The sequence below is a fragment of the Ciconia boyciana genome, chromosome 1 (genome assembly GCF_034638445.1).
Source record: "Ciconia boyciana chromosome 1, ASM3463844v1, whole genome shotgun sequence".
Taxonomy (NCBI): domain Eukaryota; kingdom Metazoa; phylum Chordata; class Aves; order Ciconiiformes; family Ciconiidae; genus Ciconia; species Ciconia boyciana.
The window spans coordinates 55,714,042-55,734,836 of NC_132934.1; the positions used below are offsets into that span (position 1 = coordinate 55,714,042).

The 20,795-nt window shown below is 39.9% G+C and overlaps 1 protein-coding gene across 1 annotated transcript in view; it reads right to left on the bottom strand.

Annotated features, from left to right (window-relative positions):
* The window catches only part of PLBD1 (phospholipase B domain containing 1), a 41,989-nt gene that overhangs the window by 17,622 nt on the left and 3,572 nt on the right, over positions 1–20,795 (bottom strand). Inside the window, exons 2-4 of the mRNA XM_072885871.1 lie at positions 15,401–15,620; positions 8,466–8,549; positions 6,415–6,553 (exon numbers count right to left, since the gene is read on the bottom strand). Of these exons, the coding sequence (XP_072741972.1) occupies positions 6,415–6,553; positions 8,466–8,549; positions 15,401–15,620 (443 nt within the window). The remainder of the gene's footprint in view (positions 1–6,414; positions 6,554–8,465; positions 8,550–15,400; positions 15,621–20,795) is intronic.

The window sequence follows — 20,795 nt, forward strand, 5'->3', positions numbered from 1 at the left end:
ATTTCAATTTTTTTTGTTTATCTAGATGCCTTTGAAGAGCTTTACATTAACAAACACTCTTGGGAGTTTTCGGATTTTTATTAAGACTGCAATTTAAGACATCCTCAGGACTGAGGAGGAGAAAACAAATGAGGGAAGCAAGATACGTTAACAATACTAATCAAGTATGGAACTAGCTGAAGAGAGGATGTCAGTCAAAAGGCACTCCGCTATGCTACGTGCTTGCGAAAACCCCTTATGGTTAGAGCTAGCCAGGGTTAACTACACACAGGTTGTTGTGCAACATGTTCTTCAGAACCGTCTCTTGATTTGTTTCTTCAAAAATAAGAGCTTAACAGTGGTCTAGCCTCAACCTTCAAAGACCGTTTTCTAAATCTTTTCTGTTCTTGCTTGCACCATGCCTTTAGTTAAGGCAAGGCTTAAGGAAAAGAAGTCAGAACACACGTCACTGTAGGGCTAATGCATAGTAACTTTAGAATGGGACATAATCATATAGCAAAGAAACACATTGCTTGCAATATAAATCACTCTTATTAAACCATATAGCTGACCTCTCTTACAAACCCCAATAAAGGGGAGACAAGGACATGGAAAAAATAAACAGCGCCAAATCCATTTACTTTTTATTCAGAAGGCTGAATTCTGTATTATCCATCTGCTGTTTTGTCAGAGAGAATAACCAACAGGAAAACCAAAAATAGTGTAAACTCTAGTCCATATATGCCAGGGGAAGGAATTAAACCTTCCCACAATGCTTACCAAGACAAGTGAAAGAAATAAGCCATTCTCACAACTAAAATCATGCATCACAGAAGGCCCTAACAGCAGCTATAGTTTGAGGAAAAAATCCAAAGCAAATTTTCTTATCTGTTACATTGCTTTAGCTCATCATGTTTTTGCTGTAAGGACCCAAACAGGGAACAGCAAAGGCCACAACTGATAAACATCAGTAGATACACCTTTGGATAGCTTTAAGCAACTCAGTGGTATGAATCATTTACAAACAAGTCCCAACAACTGCTCTCTCACTGGAATCCATATAGAGAGACTTGGCACTGTTTCAGCACAATTTTTCCCCATCCAGCTGCGCTTAAAGGTCTGCAAGCCCACTACACAATGAGAAGCTGTTTTCTAAATGTCCAATTTACACAGGCATTACTGTACAGTACCACCAGGAGGGGTGCAAACAGGATTGCATATGAGAATGCTTCGCCAGCCCTGAGACATTTTAACTGTACTTGCCATGCATTTGGCAAGTACATACTCTCTTCCATAAAACCTGCCTTCATTGCAACATCTACAGGTAGCTATGCTGATACTACTGCTGCATCACTTAGAATTGCCTATTTTTTTTTTTTTTTAAATTCACACTTATCCTATCTTACAGTCATTTCAAGTCAAAAATTCAGTAACTACTAGGAAGTCCATTCAAGTTAGAACAAAGGTGCCAAGCAAGGAAGCTATCAGAACTATACGCACAGAAAGGTGGCCAGAGAGCAGGAGGAAAGGCCCACTCAAACAAAGAAGCAAAGGTTATGTAAATTCCTAGGCCTCCACTGGGTGAGATTAGGCCACCAGCTCCCAAAGCCAGCCGAAATATCAGAGAGTAAAAGAGGAACTAGGTTGTTAAGTACCCCCTAGGGTTCTGTTTTCATTCTCCTTTTGAAAGGCAAGCAAATTTTGTTCCAGTTTATTTCCAAGAACTCATTGCTCTGCTTGGATAAACCTGGTTTTGTGTTTAAGATTGTCTGATGCTCAGTGACATCACACAAGCACAGTGCACAAAGCTTCTCTGGAGTCTCAATAAAACAATGCATTCAAACAGAAGACTTGGGCATCTGCACTGCAGGCCAAATCTGGGAATTTCAGGAGTGGCCTGAGGCATCTGCCACGAGGCAGAGAGCCCCAGTTCAGGAATTACTACAGCCAATTTCCAGGATATATGGAGAAGTCTTCTCTGGGAGGAGTTAATCAGTATCCACCAGCAAGAATTAGACAAAAAAAAAAAAAGTGTGCATTATAACAAGTGCATCATGTAGGGCATATTACAATCTTTTGTAATCACCTTCTCCCATCTCACACAGCAATGTCAGGAAAACTCTTTGCGTGCATGGTTTACATCCTGAAGAAGAGTGAATGAATGAGCTAAACTGACAAGCAGAGAGGTGGTATAGCCACGACAAGAGAAAAAGTCCTTTTGCTAGAATGTGTGGCTCCTCCTTTAGGGTACCGTCCTGAATAGCAAAAAAAAAAAAAAAAATCAAATTGAGTTTGAGTTACATCAGCTGTAAGGAGAAATAAACTTAAAGGGAAGCAGATAGGAGAGAACCAACCTTAAAGGCTTGTCTACATGGGACATTAAAATAGACGTTATTCTGCAACAATTGTTTTCCAGCAACTTCCCCATGCATGAGCATTCTCAATACAAAATAAGGAAGTACAAATAGAGAGCTGTCCTAGAATCATTGTACTACTTAAAACTCTGACACCTCCTTATTCAAGAGTAATTTCCCTGTGTAGACAAGCCCAAGATTAATCACAGCGTTGGTAGAGCATTAGGCAGATGAAAAGGCTTAATGTTCTTTGAGTGCCCCTCCTTCAGAAATTGTCTTGACAAAAGGGTTGGGTTTGTTTACTGGATATAAAATGTTGCTGAACCAGATGGAATAATGTCACACTTTAACATGAAAATGTATTCAGATTTTGACATCATTCTTAATGATACCTGTAAATATGAAATTCAAAATACAGAAGTTTACAATATACATTGTCTTCATGCAGGTCTCAGTGGAATCACCTACCTAAAATAGCCCTGCAGGAAACCAGACTTCATGCAATTAAAAAAAAGTTTAGAACAGTACACTACAAAACATATGCTTCATACATATAACAATAAGAAAAATATGTACTGCTACTATTATCAAACAGTTTGGAGTCCACACCAAATTTTCTTTCTGTAGTAAGGCTCAGTTATTGTGGCGGACACAATGGTTCTACAATATTCAAGTGAAGTAGACCTGAAGTTTAGGGGAAAAAAGAAAAATGGAACATTTCAGAGTGGCCTGTGTGCACAGAATCCAACTCCCATTTAAGCACTATGTGGATTTGGCATAGCTTCAAACTACCACGCACTGTACTGGACAATGGAAAGTCAGATCTTTTCACTTGTCTTCCTCAAATAAGTGCACATCAACTAATCCACCAGATGTAAAACTCCAACTACTTGCAAGTTTGAAAAGGTATGTGTAATGCTGATAAGAAACCTTGACACATGAAATGTGTAAGACTAAAAGCAGATTAGCTATTGATACAGCTTGCTTCCATTCTCCTGAAAAGGGAACAATTTTGTTCAACTTTGCCCAGTGCTCAGTGTTGAAATCCACAGACTTTGTAAAACACAGTCCCTTTTCTCCATCTTTTGACCTATCCTTGTTAACCAACCAACTTCTCAGTGTTCAGGAGAGCACTTTGTCCATGTACAAGCATTCGTTGGGGGGGGGGGGAATGCAAGAATTTTGAAATCCATCTGCTCCTCTCTTTCTCTTCCCCATGTCTCTCATCTTGTGGGAGTTAGAGGAAAAAGTAAGACTTCCCAGCCTTTCTTCTGCAGTGTTTAGCCTTCTTTTAAGCTTAGGACATTGGGGGAAGATTGCCCTCTGCACATTAAGGGTAATTACACAGTAATTAGTTGTATTTATAAGTATGCACAGTTTTTCCCAATAGCAGTTAGAACACTAGGCAGCAAAATACAGCCTGTTACATGTTGGGTTTTGGTTCAGTTTTGGGTTGTTGGGTTGGGGGTTTTTTTGGGGGGGAAGGGGGGATAAAAGAGGAAATAAAAACACCACACAACCCACACACAAGATATTCTCAATATTTCTAATGTTCATTACCACCATGAATGCAAACTACTGCACCACTAGAGATCAAAAGATAAACTTGTTCCTGATGATAATAATCCTAAGACAATACACATATAGAAAGGATTATTTTTTTTAATGAAACAAAAGTAGTATCTACCAAAGGAAAGAGGGAAGAAGAGACTCTCAAAGCACTAAGGAAAACATGCAATAGGAATGAGATTTGCTTTTAAAAACATGCAGAATTTGTTGGGGGGGCTTTCAGTAACGAGTTTAATTTATTTTTTTTAAGGTGAAAAATGAGTAATGGAAATAGTAAATACTTGTTACTGCAGTTGTTGCCCAAAGAAAAATCAAAACAACATTGGATTAATTGAACCAAAGTATAATACTTAGAACCAAGGGGGAAAAAAAAAAAAATCTATTAGGTGAATTTATTTGCCAAACATTCTACTTACTAACAATCTAAGGGATTAAATAAGAGAACCTTTTTAACATTCTTATAATATGTACTGTAAGAGCAAAGTTGAAAACAGCCTCTTTGGAGGGCAGATGTTCTTTAATCACAAGGAATAAGGAAGATACTGTTGGTCTTCTCAGGGGTTTTTTTTCTTTGTTTTGTTTATTAGTTTAGGTTTGGGTTGTTTTTTTTAAGTGCCAACAGTTTACAGAAGCTGGGTTGATTCTCAGATAAGTGGATGTGTCAAAGCTAGAATGCTAGTCAGTAACATTGCATCTGCACCTGGTTTTGTCTGTGTAAGCTCAGAGCAACAATCTTCAAGCTCATTTCCTGAGGGGGATCCTGACAGTAGTAAATATGAACACAAATAGCACTGTTGTAGCCTAATCTCCCAAAAGTATTTGAAAAGTAGCATAGTATCCAACTAAGTGAACTGCATGTACTTTTGCAGAGCTGTCAGGTATGCTGATGCCAAGGGAAACCAAATATGTAGGTGCAAAAGCAGCTGTCCAAACTATACTCAAAGGTAAGAGCCTGATGCTAACTTACTGGCTCTGGCAAACAGAGAAACCTGCAGCACGATCTCAAGTGAGAAATACATACATGTGAAAAATTTTTGCTTTTAATAAAAAGACATGGATCCCAACATAGGTGATAATGCCAAAAGCTACAATTGTGAATGGCATAGGAAGGAGTCAAAATAAATCCCACCATCTGCTCCAGGCACATTTGGGAAAAGAACTATATATATCCAAAGCATATAATTAAAAAATAGAGGATACAGATATTTCACACTGAACCACGTATTTGAACTTTCACTAAATGCACCATTTTTATATAGGCATGCTGGTGAGATACCTGAAAAGAAGATTAAGAATGACTCGGTCGCTTCAGAGGTCAGTGCTTTTTAGTACCAAATACACAGTTAAATAAGTAAGTATCAGGGAATACACGTTGCAGGTAGGACATGCCTATTATAAAGAAATAGCTCAGACACAAACTAGCACTTTCCCCTCCCCCCATCTGAATCAAAAGGATTCTGAAGCAGCCAAAAAAAAAAAATTGATGAGCTTTGCAGGGCTCTTCAGATACAGGTGTTATGAAAGGGAATTAATTAATTCTTTTCCTAGAAAGTCACGGTTTCTTAGTATCTTCCCTATAATTCAGGATGGATCTTTCCATTATTGTGAACAGTCTTTTCTTTTAGTTTGAGTTGATTCCCCATTCATGAAACCCCCAGAGCAAGTTCTACACAAGAAAGAGATGTGCATTTTACTAAAACCCAACTGTTTATTATTGAGCACTCCCAGCTTCTCTAAATTCTTGATATGGTTAAACCAAGACAACTAGAATTACTCAAGTCCTCCCTCTCACATCGAGAAACCTATTAGACATTAGACTTAAGGACAGCATTGTAATTATGATAGCTCTACTGGAGTTAAAGGAGCTCTGCTATTGCACACAAGCTGATGATCCAGAACACAATTCTAATTGAATTTAAAAAAAAAAAAAAAAGAAAAAACAAAGACCAAACAAAAAAAAAAATACCCCGTTTGGCCTGCCACAGCACTGACCATATATTTTATAATGGGAGACTTAGAAGACAGAAAAGGATAAGACATTTAGCAACATAAAACATACTCCAAAATAGAGAGGCTTTTAATATTTGAAATCTGATGCTTGGAAATAAGAATGAAAGCTTTAATACACTCCCTATGTGCTGACTCATGCTGTTGCAGCTACTCTTTATACCTAGAGGGTCATTTGCTCAATAACAATTGTAAAGTGACAACAGCAAGCACTTTAGAAGTGTCTGTCCTTCCAACATTCACACATGGATACAAAAGCCACCCCCAATCTAATGAGCACATGAGTGCCCAGGCTTCTAAGTCCAGTGCAAAGGATCTGTGGTGACATGACCAAGTGCTCAGTCACATTACCTACACTGAAGTTTTTGTAGAATGGCATGTAGAATGAGTACTTGCCACTAATTATTGTCCTTTTATTTTTTTTTTAATATCAGATTCCCTTCTTCCATCTTTGTCCTCTGACATCCCATCCCCAGCTACTGAAAAAGAGATGCAGTAATCTTACTGTTTGTTTGTGTAGTTTAGCCCACTCGAGGGCTCCCATGTACAGACCATCCAACTGTGCAATAATATAGCCAGCATGCCTCCAAAAGGGGTCATCCTTATTATTTCTGATTTGTTGTCTTGTCCATTGATCTTGTTTCCTGCAGAGGAACAAACAGGTTGGGGTTTTCTTGTTTTTGTTTTAGAGTATAATTGATAATGCAGGGAAAGAACAAATGTATTATGACCCAGATGATCCAACCTTCCTAGTGTTTTGAGGCAAATCATGCTTTGGAAGTCCTGCAGACATAAATGTTATATCCTCTGGGTGTAAATGTTCAGATCCATGCAACACACCCTACAGTAGTGTGCCTCTACCAGACTTTAGTGTTGGATTCCACCTTTGAGGAGGACTCTGCTACATCAGATCTAGCAATCCCTTATGGTCAGTAAAGGGAAACAAGCATTTGATAGGTCAGATGAACCATTCCCTTTTAAATGCCTATTTAAGGATAAGATAGGCTGACCTTTGAAGAGCCTATTTCTCCCCCCTACATACAAGTGCAATGAAGGCATGCTGCTGTCGGTGCTCAAACACTGCCTAAGAACCATTGCTATCCTCCTCTGAGGAAGAGTGGGAGGCCAAACACAACCATCCCACATGCCAAATCCAATCAAGAGGTTACTAGCCAAATAACCCATGTTTAGAGCATGAGGCAACACAAGCTGAACGGACCCTAGGGCAAGAGCAGCCAACATTATAAGGATCTCCCAGAGTTCCCTCCTTTGCTGTGCACAAAGGGCCACAGAAGAACCACAGTTGTTAGGGTAAGTCAGGACCAGATTCCAGCTTCTTCCATCCTTCTGTATCTATCGATCCAGTATTATGTACGACAGCAAAAAAAAGAGGGAATGAACCTGGCAAGGAAGCAAACTCTTACAGCAGACAAAACCAGCCAGATTTAGCTTTCTGGAAGTAACAAGATGCAAGAAGTATGTCAGAGGAAATGGGGATATGGTCAGAGCACTCAGGGCTAAAGACTTTCAGGATAACGCAGCAGCCCGTATTGCAAGACTGCTATTAAGTAAAGGAGCAATGCAGGAGTCCATGACATAGGCAATAGAAAAATGATACAAGGCCACCTACTATTTCCCCCATCCTCCAACAATGCATCTTGGGGGATACAGCTGCTATGCTGAGTCAGTCTGGAAAAAGACCCATACACATTGATATGGTAGCTAGCCCATTTTTCTCACAAGGAGGACAGCAATGCTGAAGAATGATAGTAAGGGAGCACTAAGATTTTTTTCTCTCTTCTTTTTGGATAAGCTAAAACCAGTCAACTTTACATATGTGCACCAATAGCAGAATCAGTCAGATATACAACCCCTTGTGGAAAGCACAAGACAAGGGAAAGATGGAAAAATAGTCCCCAGAAATGACCAAAGTTTCACAGAAGTATTTGTAATGGAAGAAAACATAAGTCTAAGGAGATTTAAATAAGTAGTAATCACAGTTGAGTTTCCCAGTACCTGGCCTGGTTCTTCTCCCACTTGTAGTTTCCCACCAGTGTAGCTGCATTATTTGAGCAGAATTACTTTTGATTTATACAGCTAAAGAGAAAAGGGAATCAGGACTTTTGTGATTAGAACAGAATTTACGTCAGCGGTAGAATAAACAAAATGCTAACCTAACAGAGGAAGGAAAGGATACACAGTGCTAAAAAGATTAAGGTGCCAAGAGACCACACTCTTCAGTGTAACATTCAAAATACCAGCTTTTTAGAAAAGGATTTTGACTAGAATGACATTCAGAATTCATTGGCATTATCCACACCCCTTTGTAGCAATGGTTTTAAACATTTCTTTGAAAGAATCAGAATTAGGGAAGGGCATATGCCCTTCTTCATGTATGTTTAGAATCTTTTTTCATACTAACAACATTCAATCAGAGGGAAAGGAAGCATATATTTTCTTTAGCCCATAAGGAAGAGAATAAAAAACCCTCATAAATTCTGTCACCCTCCAACCCCAAGTCTTGAATAATTTATTTTCTAATAACTAAATACATACGCCATAAAATTCTGAACTCCACTTCGAACGGTGGGATTCTTAATTAACTGCGGATACATATTTGCAGCGTGGTCATACATGTGCCTGAAAGAACAAGAGTACCAGAAGTTACTCTTTTGCATCTTCCCTTCCTTTTGCTTACCAACCCATTGGTCAACAAACATTGATAGACAAGTACCACAGTCCACGAAGTAAGCTTTTGCTAAACACAGAAATTACTTCGTATCTTTAATGCATGACAAACAGCAAAACGTAACACAAATGCATTGTTGAAATTTAACTTAAAATAAACAACCTTGCTAATACCTGCTCAAACTGCTGTACAATGGAAAGAGAAGCAAGAATGAGATTGAACTACTTCATGGCAAAACTTCATGTTCAGGGAATATTTGTAGGCCAGAAGCATCTTGGAAGCCTTAGCACATTAATTTAAATCACAACAAAAATAGTTTACTGGAGAGCTATTCTATTTGGAACCAAGAAAACACAGAGGTGAGGAGAATATAATTTGCTGATTCAGTTGTGAGAGAGACAACTTCAGCCTGAAATCTAGCAGGTTTTACTTACCATTAACCATGTTCCTTCCTTAACGATTAAGCAAAATCTCTCTATTTTAAAGTATGTATACGTTGATCCTATGTGTTCCCAGAGAAACTCCCACTCATGCCAGCCCTAAACAGGTTCAGCTTTGTGGAGACCAAAAGTATTGTGATTTTTTTTGTTGTTGAATTCAGTTAGCTGTTTCATCCTCATTAACTAATAGAAACAAAGTTTAAGTGGGGGTTAACAAAAGTAGGGGGTTTTTTTGGTTGGTTGATTGGCTGGTTTTTGTTTGTTTTGTTGAAGTGAAGCACTTTACATTTCAAGATGAAATAAACTGCCAAAAATTGCTCAGGAGCCCAAAAATTAAAATCAACCTTCCATTTTAAGTCAAATGTCATAGTCTGATTCAAGACAAAACAGAACTTTTAGATTTTCTCATTCTGTTAATTTTTTCTCCTATCAACATTTCATAATTTGGGTCAAACTTAACCAACATTTTTTTCAGCCACTGAATTAAAAAAAAAAAAAAAGGAGGAGGGGAGAGGAATATTTAGGTTCTAGGTGGAAATCAGCAGAAAATTATTTCGCTGAGGTCTGGAGTTGGTAGAACTACATCAGTCATCAGTAAAATTAGCTCCTACCAAGTGCTGAGAGAAAGAAAGCAGAACTAAGAAACAGATAGCAGCCTCAAGGAAAGTACATGCCAGCAGGACAGAATTCCCTGTATTAAACTCATGAGGGCAGCTTCCTCTGAGAGGGATGCAGGCAGGAGCTCCTCCCAGTTTCCCTCAGGGCATAATTTGAGAATACAGCCTCAGATGACTGAATGGTTTGCTGATAATTAGAGAATCATCCATTGACCTTCTCCCCTCTCTTTCTGTCCCCTGCCCCATTCCCAGCTGTTTAAGTACTTGATTGCATGACCCTGCTGCCTTATCTCAGCTCTGGTACCATTCTGACTACCAAATCTAATTGTCAGCATACATTCAGGCAAAACACTAACCCAGCAAATAAAAGGGAATATATTTTTCTGGCAGTTTGTAGTTTGAATTAGGATTTGAATTAGTAGACAGATAAGCAACAGAGGTGGTGCAAGAAGGCAGCTCTCTACTGTATTAGTAAACGAACTGATGCATGAGAGGGCCTGATCAGTGCCAGGGCAGACACAAGTTGGGGGATTGGATCTGTGGAGGGAGGTGCTGGGGCAAGAGAGGGGAGCATTCAGCAGCTTCATGCCATTACACCCTTCATGAAATTGCAGCTATAGTATCAATTTTAGTTCTAGAGTTTCCTGTCTCCCATTTAACACAAGACTACATACCATAATCATAACCTACTTCTTGAAGAGGAAAAGAAAGTTGAAGAGACAGATCAATATTCTCCACCCCTGCAGTCACAGAGAATTTGGCAAATAAAAATCCAAAGTCATTTTAGGAAGGAAATTATAGTGTAACATACTCCATACTACAAGTCAGAGCTCTCATGGCACTAGAGAAGAGGAGCAAATAGCATGAGACAGACCATCAGTCTTCTAGGGATGAGAACCAGATGAGGAGAATAAAAACAGCCAGGATACTACTCTAATCACTGCCTAGGCCAGGACAGATGATCAGGCTTCCAGGTTCAACCATCAGCTCTACCCTCTTCATTTTGCACTCAAAGGTTATGCAACACAAGGCAGATTTTATGCTAGTAGTATCTTTAAGCTGTGATGACTGATGTAGCGACTGGGTTAGTTCAGAATCAGGGGACTCGAAACAGCTTCTTTAATGGCCTTCCTTCTTGTATATGCTAACAGAGGACATACAATTCCTGGAATTGATTTTTCTTTTTTAAATGCCCAAGGTTATTGAGAATTTTTTCCCTAGTTGCCCTGTTTTGTTTTGGGTTTGTTTTTTTTTTTTGCTTTAACAAAGCTTCTATGTGCGTGGCTTGCATGTTTTGTAAGGGTATTATCCTCTGAAGTAAATTGGATCATTACAGCAAGGTAAGGCTTTGCAAATGTATCTACAGCCAAACGCAAGGCAATTACAGAGCTGGGACAAGAATTCAAAGTCTAAAAACAGCATAGCAGAGCCCTGCTTCTTCAAATTAGAGAGGAAGATGACAAGATTCAGGTCAGCTGAGGTTATATCAGAAAAAAATAGTACAATTAATGTTGCTACAAATTTAAATACTGCTCTTAGGCACCTGGCATGCCCCAATTGGAACTGATTAGAAGTATGTGCTTAATGTCATAGATTTGGATGTGCTCTAGCATTCCTCAAGTAAAGCAAGGCCTCATTAACAACATCTGTTTGTAATAGGGGAAGAGAATTCACACCCAAGAAAACTGGAGCAAACATCTTTGGCTGGATGATAGGACTGGACTTTACAGAGAGGTGAGAGACTGGTGATAAAAACAAATGTCTGATTTCCAGACACTACAGACACTAGAATTAGATTTATTCCACCCCTAACTATGTGTTTTCAAAATAGACAGCTACTATGTGAATCAGGTCCTGGCACTAGAAAGATGAATCATGCTCTAGAAAAGGCCTGAGTTTCTACCCTCACTGGTAAACAGGTCTGACTAACTTAGTTATTGCTTTTTCCACCACAGACCAATATAGCTTGAGCTGATTTTAATTCTTCTCCAGTAATCTGAGATAAGGCAGTCCCAGCATGTTGGTGGTTTTTTGGTTGTTTTGGGTTTTTTTTGTTTTTTGGGGGTTTTGTTAGTTTGTTTGCGGGGAGGGGGGAGGGTGTACTGTTTTGTTTGTTTGTTTGTTTAATCTGGTTGTCTTACCTTCGGCTTAGGTTCCTACTAAGGCTAAAGCATACACTTTTAGGAGAGATATTTTGTCACTCTTATTTACATCATGAGGCCTAGCTGTGTCTAGAAACCCTCCTTCATGCCCTAAGTGTAATGCAAGAACTGAGCTAGCTGAGAATTCCCGAGATCTCCAAACTGCAGGCACTGTCAAGCTGGAGCTCCTGCTCACCAGACAGCTTCTGCAGGAACCTGTACTTCAACTTGGGATCAGGCTTGCAATGTATCCTTCCCAATGAGGCATCACATCAGAGCTCTTCCTGGTAGGACTTCAGGATTTCTGCAAATAGCCACCTTGGGTCATTTCTACTTCATGGAGTCATTGCCACAAACAGATGTAAGACAGCTAGAGACCTTGGAGTTGTTCAGGCTACAGGTAGCAATGTACTAGAGGGCACTTCAATTACCAGGCATACCCAGTGTATTCATTGGGGCTGTGCCTGAGCCACCTGAGGTGGTGCTTATACAGACAAGTGACACAAGCGTCTTCACTCTGGTAGCTAAGTGGCTGTTGATGCAAATAAAGCCTTCACCACAGCCAAACACATTGTTACACTCTTCCTTGTTGTTATCAAATTTTTAAAAAGGAAGGTTGAGCTGTGTGCAGCTACTGTGGACAAAAGCAGAATGAGAGTGTTTAGAGACACCTTCTCATAGAAGAAGTCACAACAGTGCTAGAGAGCTTCCCTGAAGACAGGCCGAATGGGCCAGGCGGTCTGATGGGAATAGAGTTACAGATTAGGAAAGACTGTTTCCCGGTTTTACTTCAGAAGGCTTGTCTAACTGTCCCAAAGAAAGAACATCTGCCTGCATCTTAATTCGGATTCTGTGAATCTCTAGGCAAGATAAAGAAGGAGAAATAGAGTTCTGAGGGCAATCTTAACATCTGCAAACTTAGTGAGTTCTCACCATTCCTGTGGTTCAGGAAATTGCAAACACACTGTATAAAAGGATTCATTAGTTGCCGTTTGCTGAATCAAAAAAACACTAAGGTCATACAGCTAAAACCTGAAGTAATAGGTTCTCCATCTTCTCACGGGTCAGAGGAGTACATCACTAATTCATCTCTGCTCCTTAGCTGGAGCATTTTCAATAGGTATTCTCAGCTTCAAAGAGAAGCCCTCTTAATCTGAAATAGCTTTACAAGACCTGACAGAAAAAGTTTATATTCATAACCCCCAGTGAGAAATATGCTTCCACTGCAGGTACAGATGTACAATGGGGCAAAGACATAGCCAAAACCCAAATTCAGGTGATAGGTACAGTATTTGATAGTCATTTTAATGATGATAAGCATTTTCAGGTTTTGCACTGTCAGAGGATTTCTCAGTCTATTTCCTCAAAAAGTTTCCTCAGAAAAGAAAGGCATCTTAACCCACTCACACACTTAAAACTCCTTTAAAACAGCTAAGTTTCCCACTTTGCTTAAAAGCCAAAGTCTCAAACGCTACTTTTCCACATTGATACAAACCCTCAACTTCACTTCCACGGACTTTAAGATCTCTGTTCATTACTATTTCTGATATATCCATTTCTCTACAAAGGGCCAGTCAGTGCTGGAGGTGGTAGACCTACAGTAACAACAGCTAGAGCTAGCAACCAGCCTCTGTAAGCACCTAACCTAGAGAAGGCAAAAGCTTTGAGCAGAATAACTTGTGAGTACATTCACTTCTGTGAATCTTCACTTAACACCCATGGAAAAAGAAAAGGGGAAAAACTCCCTCCCCTAAACCTAAGCATAGACCAAGACATCAGATACAGTCCCTGTAGACACTGTTTCACATTCAAACCGTGCTTAAAGGAACAGGCATATACTTAAGTCTGTTTAAAAGACAGCCAGGAAGATTTATAAATCTCCTGTGGAGGCAGAAGAGGAACAGGGTGTAGGTTATTGCTACTGGAACATTACTTGCCATCTAATTGGGCTTAGCATGGATTGGGCTCTCTATGTAATATGACTTAAGCTTAACCACTTAGAGATGAGTACACCTACATAAAGCCTTAGTGAAAAAAATCTGTTAAGCAATACCCAATTTTAACAACATTCTAAATGCAATGCTTACCATCCCCCAGATCCATACGTATTTTACATAAACTGACTGAATAGTGCATAACAGTAACCTCTCATGCCAAATAATCCAACAACACACATCCAGATCTCTCTTGTACTTCATTTCTTTTCCTGCCTGGAGTACAGGCTATGCACCCAGAACTCTGATTCCTTTACACTTTCCCTCAGAAGTGTTTTGTTATTGACAAATATTACTTTATGGAATTTCCTTTATATTCTCCAGAGACCTAGCTGCCTCTCCAGCAAAGTCTACTAGAGAGTCACATTAACATATCATATGATCAGAGAACTATCCATAAATCTTAACTGATCTTAAAATGTCTTACTAATTAAATTAACACCATCTTGTCTACCAGCCATATCTGACAATTGTTTGACAGACAAGCTTCCCCTGCTGGCCTGTTCAATGCAGCCTATGGGTATTTATTTTAGTGTTCCAGAAGCAAAGCTGGTGAAGCCAAATTCATGTCACTGCATCCATCACAAGCATCTCACAACTATTCCCCAGCCATGCATCAGAATTTGGGAATTTTTCTTTTCCTATGACTAAGTTGATAGAGGAAGAGATGGAGCTTGTTCAACAGCAAGCCATGTGTCACATTCTTAGCTATATCACCAGCTATATCCTACCAGTTAGTATGTCATAGTGCCACTCTGTGTTCTAACTTAGTCAAGGAAAGAATAGGCTTTGGTTTGGGGGTGGTTTATTTTTTTGGTTGGTTATTTGGGGGGTTTTTTTGTTTGGTTGGTTTTTTGCCCCCCTTTTTTTTTAAAGGAAAAAACTCCTTTTGATTCATTACAAGCACAAAATTCTGTCAGTTTTATAGATCTGCATTGCAGGAGAGATTCAGTCCCTCATCTTCTCTTCACAGGGCTTTCAGGAGTACACTGACCCTTCTAGACACACACCAGTCTGCCTTCAGGCCTATCACTATATCAGCACTTTTTTTAATTTGTCCAAGAGAGACTAAACTCCCCATGCTGTAAAGTTTCAGTATCTGCTCCCCAGCAGTTTCTTGACAGTGTTTGGTGAAAAAGGTCCTTAGGGAAGCCCTGTAGCCCTTGCTAGCAACATCTCTGCCTGCCTGATGTGCTCTCAATTGTCTCATCTGTTGTTGGTCAGTCACCTAACTATAGGCTAGGGAGATAACTATTCTTGTCTAGCTACCCCTTTTGTAATTATTTACAACATAGGGCTTACACACTTCCTTACACATACACTATTCTGTGATTACATTACTTAATCAGTAATATAGATACAGTGCTCATCTATCTCACTGAAGTGTTAGGACAGCATGCAGGATGAGAAGGAGAGGGCACATCTTGATCCCATAATGAAGATGCTATACTTCATACCTGCTACTAATTAAAAGAACAGCACACAACTGCAAAATGTATGGTTAGTTTAAATGAATGGCAATTAAGGGAAAGGAAAAAAACAAAAAACTCACAAGTATACAGAAATCCACTGGAAGTGTCATAAGTTGAGTTGATTCCTGAGGTACTTACGGAGCTGTGAGATAGCCTTCCAAGAAGCCAGCTGCATACATGATATCTTCATTGCTTAAGGTCTGTCTGCCATAGCCTGCTCTGATCTCCAAAACTCCCCAACCTGTTGTCTGTATAGTGTTGTTGTAGAAACCATAGGCATCTCCACTCCTGTCCAGTATATTCTTGACCTGAAGTGTTTTTTCAGCTCTATTCCAGTACACAGTTGCATAGCGGATTTCTATGGTGGAGAAGGGGGCAAGGGAAAAAAACATGAGTAGGTATTTCCTATCTAATACTGAAATGTCAAGACAATATTTTGGCAATTTAAAAAAAGTTAATTTGATAGGTTTCCATCAGGTTTAGTTCTACTATGGAGAGCAACACTAATGTTAACATACTGAAAAGTGGCATGAGAACTAACTGGAGTTTTACCAAGACAAAATCTTACAGCTAAATATTCTCATGTTACTCTTCTGGAAGTTATCTACAACTCTTTCAGTATAGAGCTACAACAGAGCCGCGTCTTGACATAAAATTCAAAAAAATATTTCCTTACCTGGCCCAGAAGAAAATCTATACAAATCTTATTGAAAATAACTTTAGAAGACAGCATGCCTTAGCAATTACAAGGCATTATAAGCTAGTGTTGACTTTGTCTTCCACCTAAAGATTCAAAAGGCTACAAAAGTCTTCTAAACTGTCTTTCTGGGCAACTAATCCTGGAGGTAGCATTACTGAACAGGAGCACTAGAACTCAGTGGATCACAGGCTTAAAGACAAAAGCACTACAGGTATGCAATCCTTTGTAAGACACACAATCGCTATCACCCAGCCAGAATAGAATCGATCCCAAGTGTGAAATGAACGGGAAGGAAGGGCACTAGATGGCTCAGAGTTCTGGTTGGACTGCTGTTTAAAGAAACATTCTTCATTAGTTGGGTTTTAATCCTGCTGAGCTGAAGAACAAAGAGCAAGGTAAACTGCTTTCCAAAAAAATAACCAAAATAACCTACAACTCTAATTCAGCCTTCCCTAAAGGGGACCTGATTACATCCGATCTCTATTCATGACTGATCAAATCACTACTGCAGTATTGCAAGTGAAAAGAGTTCAAAAATCATCAGAGTTCTCAGAATTAATTGAAAAGTTAACACACAAGCTCATAAACACAACTACTGAGAAACCAGCAATGTTTTTATTCCCCTGACCCTCCTCCAATGTGCGGCAACTAGTCCTGCCAATTTATAGCAAGAAATTACCATTTGGTTACTACTCTTCACAATTCATTTTGTGCATCATGCCCATAACAGCTGCAAAATAGAGAGCTAGATCTAATTCTGGATGATCTCACACAAAATACTTAGTATGTATGCTATGATAATGGAATTATAAAAAAAGCAATATAATGCCAGCACAATACCTAATGCTCTTCAAAAAGCTGTTAAGTAAAAAGCTGTTTGTGATTAAGCAGCTAGTTTGATTTCGAATTAAGTGCACCCACTTTATTCAGTACTCTAAAACATAACATAAAGAAGCTATTTTTATGAAGAGCCATGACATATTTGAATAAAAAAGCAAAAACATTTTCCAAGAACCAAACTCTTTCTCCAACTAATCACTTTTTGACATAGCAGTTACTTAGTTGCTTTAAGCCAGTTTTCATCCATTTTACCAGACTGTTGAATAATCTGTGTCATTCAACAGCTGGAAAGCTGTTCTCTCCTAGTGTTCCACCAAGAATAACTAAAACTGTTTCTTACTGAGAATCACAGAATAGCTGAGGTTGGAGAGGACCTCTGGAGGTCATCTTGTCCAACCCCCCTGCTCAAGCAGGGTCACCTAGAGCAAGTTGCCCAGGATCACGTCCGGATGGCTTTTAAGTATCTCCAAGGATAGAGATTTTTACAACCTCTCTGGGCTTGCTCATCCTGTACCAGTGCTTGCTCATCCTCATAGTAAAAAAGCATGTCCTGATGATCAAAGAGAACCTTGTGCATTTCAGTCTATGCCCACTGCCTCTGGTCCTGTCACTAGGCACCAGTGAAAAGAACCTAGCTCCATCTCCTTTACACCCACCCTTCAAGTATTTTTACACATTGATGAGATTCCCCCATGAGCCTTCTCTTCTGCAGGTGGAACAGTCCCAGCTCTCTCAGCCATTCCTCACGTGACAGATGCTCCAGTCCCTTAATCCCCTACGTAGCCCTTTGCCACACTCTCTCCAGTAGCTCCATATCTCTCTTGTACTGGGGAGCCCAGAACTGGACCCAGCACTCCAGGCACGTCCTTACCAATGCTGAGCAGAGGGGAAGGATCACCTCCCTCGACCTGCTGGCAACAATCCTCCTGATGCAGCTCAGGAGACAGTTAGACTTTTTTGCCACAAGGGCACATTGGTGGCTCACATTCAGCTTGGTGTCCACCAGGACCCCCATGCCCTTTTCTGCAAAGCTGCTTTCAAAATGGTCAGCCCCCAGCATATATTGGTACATGGGGTTATTCCTCCCCAGGTGCAGGACTTGACATTTCCCTTTATTGCACTGCATGAGGTTCCTGTCAGCCCATTTCTCCAGCCTGTTGAGGTCTCTCTGAATGGCAGCACGACCCTCTGACGTATAAGCCACTCCTCCCAGTTTTGTATCATCAGCAAACTTGCTGAAGGTACACTCTGCCCCATCACCCAGATCATTAAGGAGGATGCTGAACAGTATCGACCGCTGGCATACACTGCTAGTTACTGGCCTCCAACTAGACTTTGTACCACTAAGCCCTATGTCAGTCTTCATGATGTACTACAGACACCTCTCATGTGACCAGGAAAAGCGTTAGCAAGAACAGAATTTTAATAGGGAAGGAACTGTTTGTTCCCCTCCCCCCACTTCTATGAATAGAAGTTTTTACATGAATCTCTGTTTAGAGATGAAGTAATTTCAGGGCCTTGGAACACAGTGTTTAAAAACATGTTTTTCATCTGCCAGGTACTGAGGCTATTTAAAGGACTGAGCCATGACAGATTTTGGATAACTCTTCAAGCAGCTATAATCTTACTTTTCTGTTGTCCCCTTAACTATCTTCTAGTAATACATGGGGTAATGGCTACTTTAGCTTAAGGGTAAACATGGGAATCACTCAGACTGAAAATCTATAAAAAAGCAGGCTGATAAGGGTCATCACTGAAGAGAGCCAAAGGCCATCTTACAAAGCTAAAGCTCACATAAGCAAAGACATCAGGGAAAGGGAGGTCCTGTGCAGAAGTGGTGCAAGGGGTCAGCACAGAACACAACTAACCTGTCCAGCAGTAAAAGGGAAGGCTGATTCCAACCAAAAAGCCCACCGCAGGGCAGAGGAGAGACAGGCCACATGCCCTGTACACAAAGACAGCTGAGGAATGGGTAAAAAGAGCAAGAACAAAGTAGGGGAAAAGATTATCTTCTTCCCATCTCTTCAGTAGCCTGTGGAGAGGTGGCGAGTAGTCAAGAGGAACCAGGGCAGCTGGGTATTGTTATTAGTGCCCACAGACTAAATAGGTATGTCAAAGAAACTTCCTTCTGCCTAAAGCAAAATAGCCATTGCTTGCTTTTTTAAAAGAAGGTTGATGCCGGTGCCAGACAGACTGATCTGACACAGGTATTCTAACACAGCGGGCTCTGTTTCTTTGTTTTATGCTCTGCCAGAGCATGAACACGCAGAGCTATTTTCAAAAGTCAGAACAAACTTTAAAATTACCCTTGGAGTTTGCCCTGCCCCAACCTCACTATATGACAAATTTAAACTGAAGAAAACCAGAACTAGAAAAGGATGGGAGAGAAAAGGAAACATTAAATTACAGGATAATTTGCAACAAACCTGGAGAGGCCTTTAGAGGAACAGCATCAAGATAGCTATCATAGATGTGGCTTAACAATGATGCTGGAAAAAACCATTTCCCATTACTCATTTTTTTTTTTTTTCCAACTCAATTCAATCATCATCCCATTTCACTTCATTAATTTTTATATCAGTTTCTGCAAATCTAAAGTGTCAAAATACCTACAGGTGAAATTGCCATGTTTACTTCAAGTAATTGTTACAATTTAGAAGATAAGTCTTTATCTTGCTACAGATGGAGTTAAAACTACAAGCTTATAAATCTGTGTGCACTTAAAACACGCTTACACTACAACATAATAGAAGCATTTGCTATCACCCAGTCTGTTACAATTTTAATCTGCGTTTATCTAAACTAGGAGCACCACCTTTGCCAAGAAAACCATCCAGAACTGAAGTATAGCGTGGAATATAAATATACAAGAAGCAACTGCACATTTCCAAACAATCCCATATGTGTCCTGCAACAACAGGAACCTTCCCCTTGAATAATGCTGGCATTTTTATGTTTAGTGTTGCAGGGCGAGGCAGGGGCCCTAGCATCTCTTATCCCAGCAGCTGTACTGGTAGCTTCTTACATATGAATCAAATGCAACCCCTCCATGAATCTACAAATCATCTTTTTATCATCAAAGTTAGACTGCCCAGTGTGTAGCTGAGAATGCTGACAAGTATTTCAGCCACTGCCTGCTCTCAGGACTCTGAAAAACAGAAAAGACCATGATAATCTGTGGCTATTCCATAACAGTATTGCTTAGAATAACCTAAATAACAAGCCAAAGTACACACTATTTACTGCAATGAATGACTCAAAATCCCTGGGGATAGGGCAGGTCAGCAGAGTCACCCTTCCCCTCCGTGTAACCAGCCAGCCACAAGAACTGCATAGCATGTGCGATGCCCCGTTCCATCAGAACCACCAGTGCACTGTATGGTGGCAGACAGAACTGGAGAAGTGCAATGACAAAACAAGCCTGGAAATAAACAAGTGTTCCTTCTCCTTTCTGCAGTCAGTAGGGACTGGGAGGAACCTTTCCTCAAATTGCCTGTTTTTAAAGATACATCAATGCTTCTGCCAGATAAAGATCCAGAAATAAGGACTATAGTTGGGAAAGTGCTGGAATTTCTTCAACAAGTGAGAAGTACCTACTTCTTGACAAGATTATACGCTAAATAATGTAAAAATGAAGATATTTCAGCTGTGGCTAGGAGGTGGTGGTAGTCCCCTTGGTTTTCAGGCTGAAATGCCAAATCTGTTCTCTGCCTTTTTGGCTCAATACAGGCATTGCTAAGGTTATGTTAAAAGTGGAGCTTGTCTTTTATTTGGTGGCAGCGGGAGATTGGAAATACATACATGTTCATGAGAATATAAAGAAAGCAATTAAAGGAAATACTAAGTGAGAGGACTGAGGCAAGATGAAAAAAAAAAGAAATCAGATGCTGAAGAAGACGTGAAAGAGTAGCAGTAACTTGTAATGAAAAAATAGAATGGACAGAGAAGATGAGGAAGAAAAACTAAGAGCAGAACAGCGAGATGGCCCAAGAC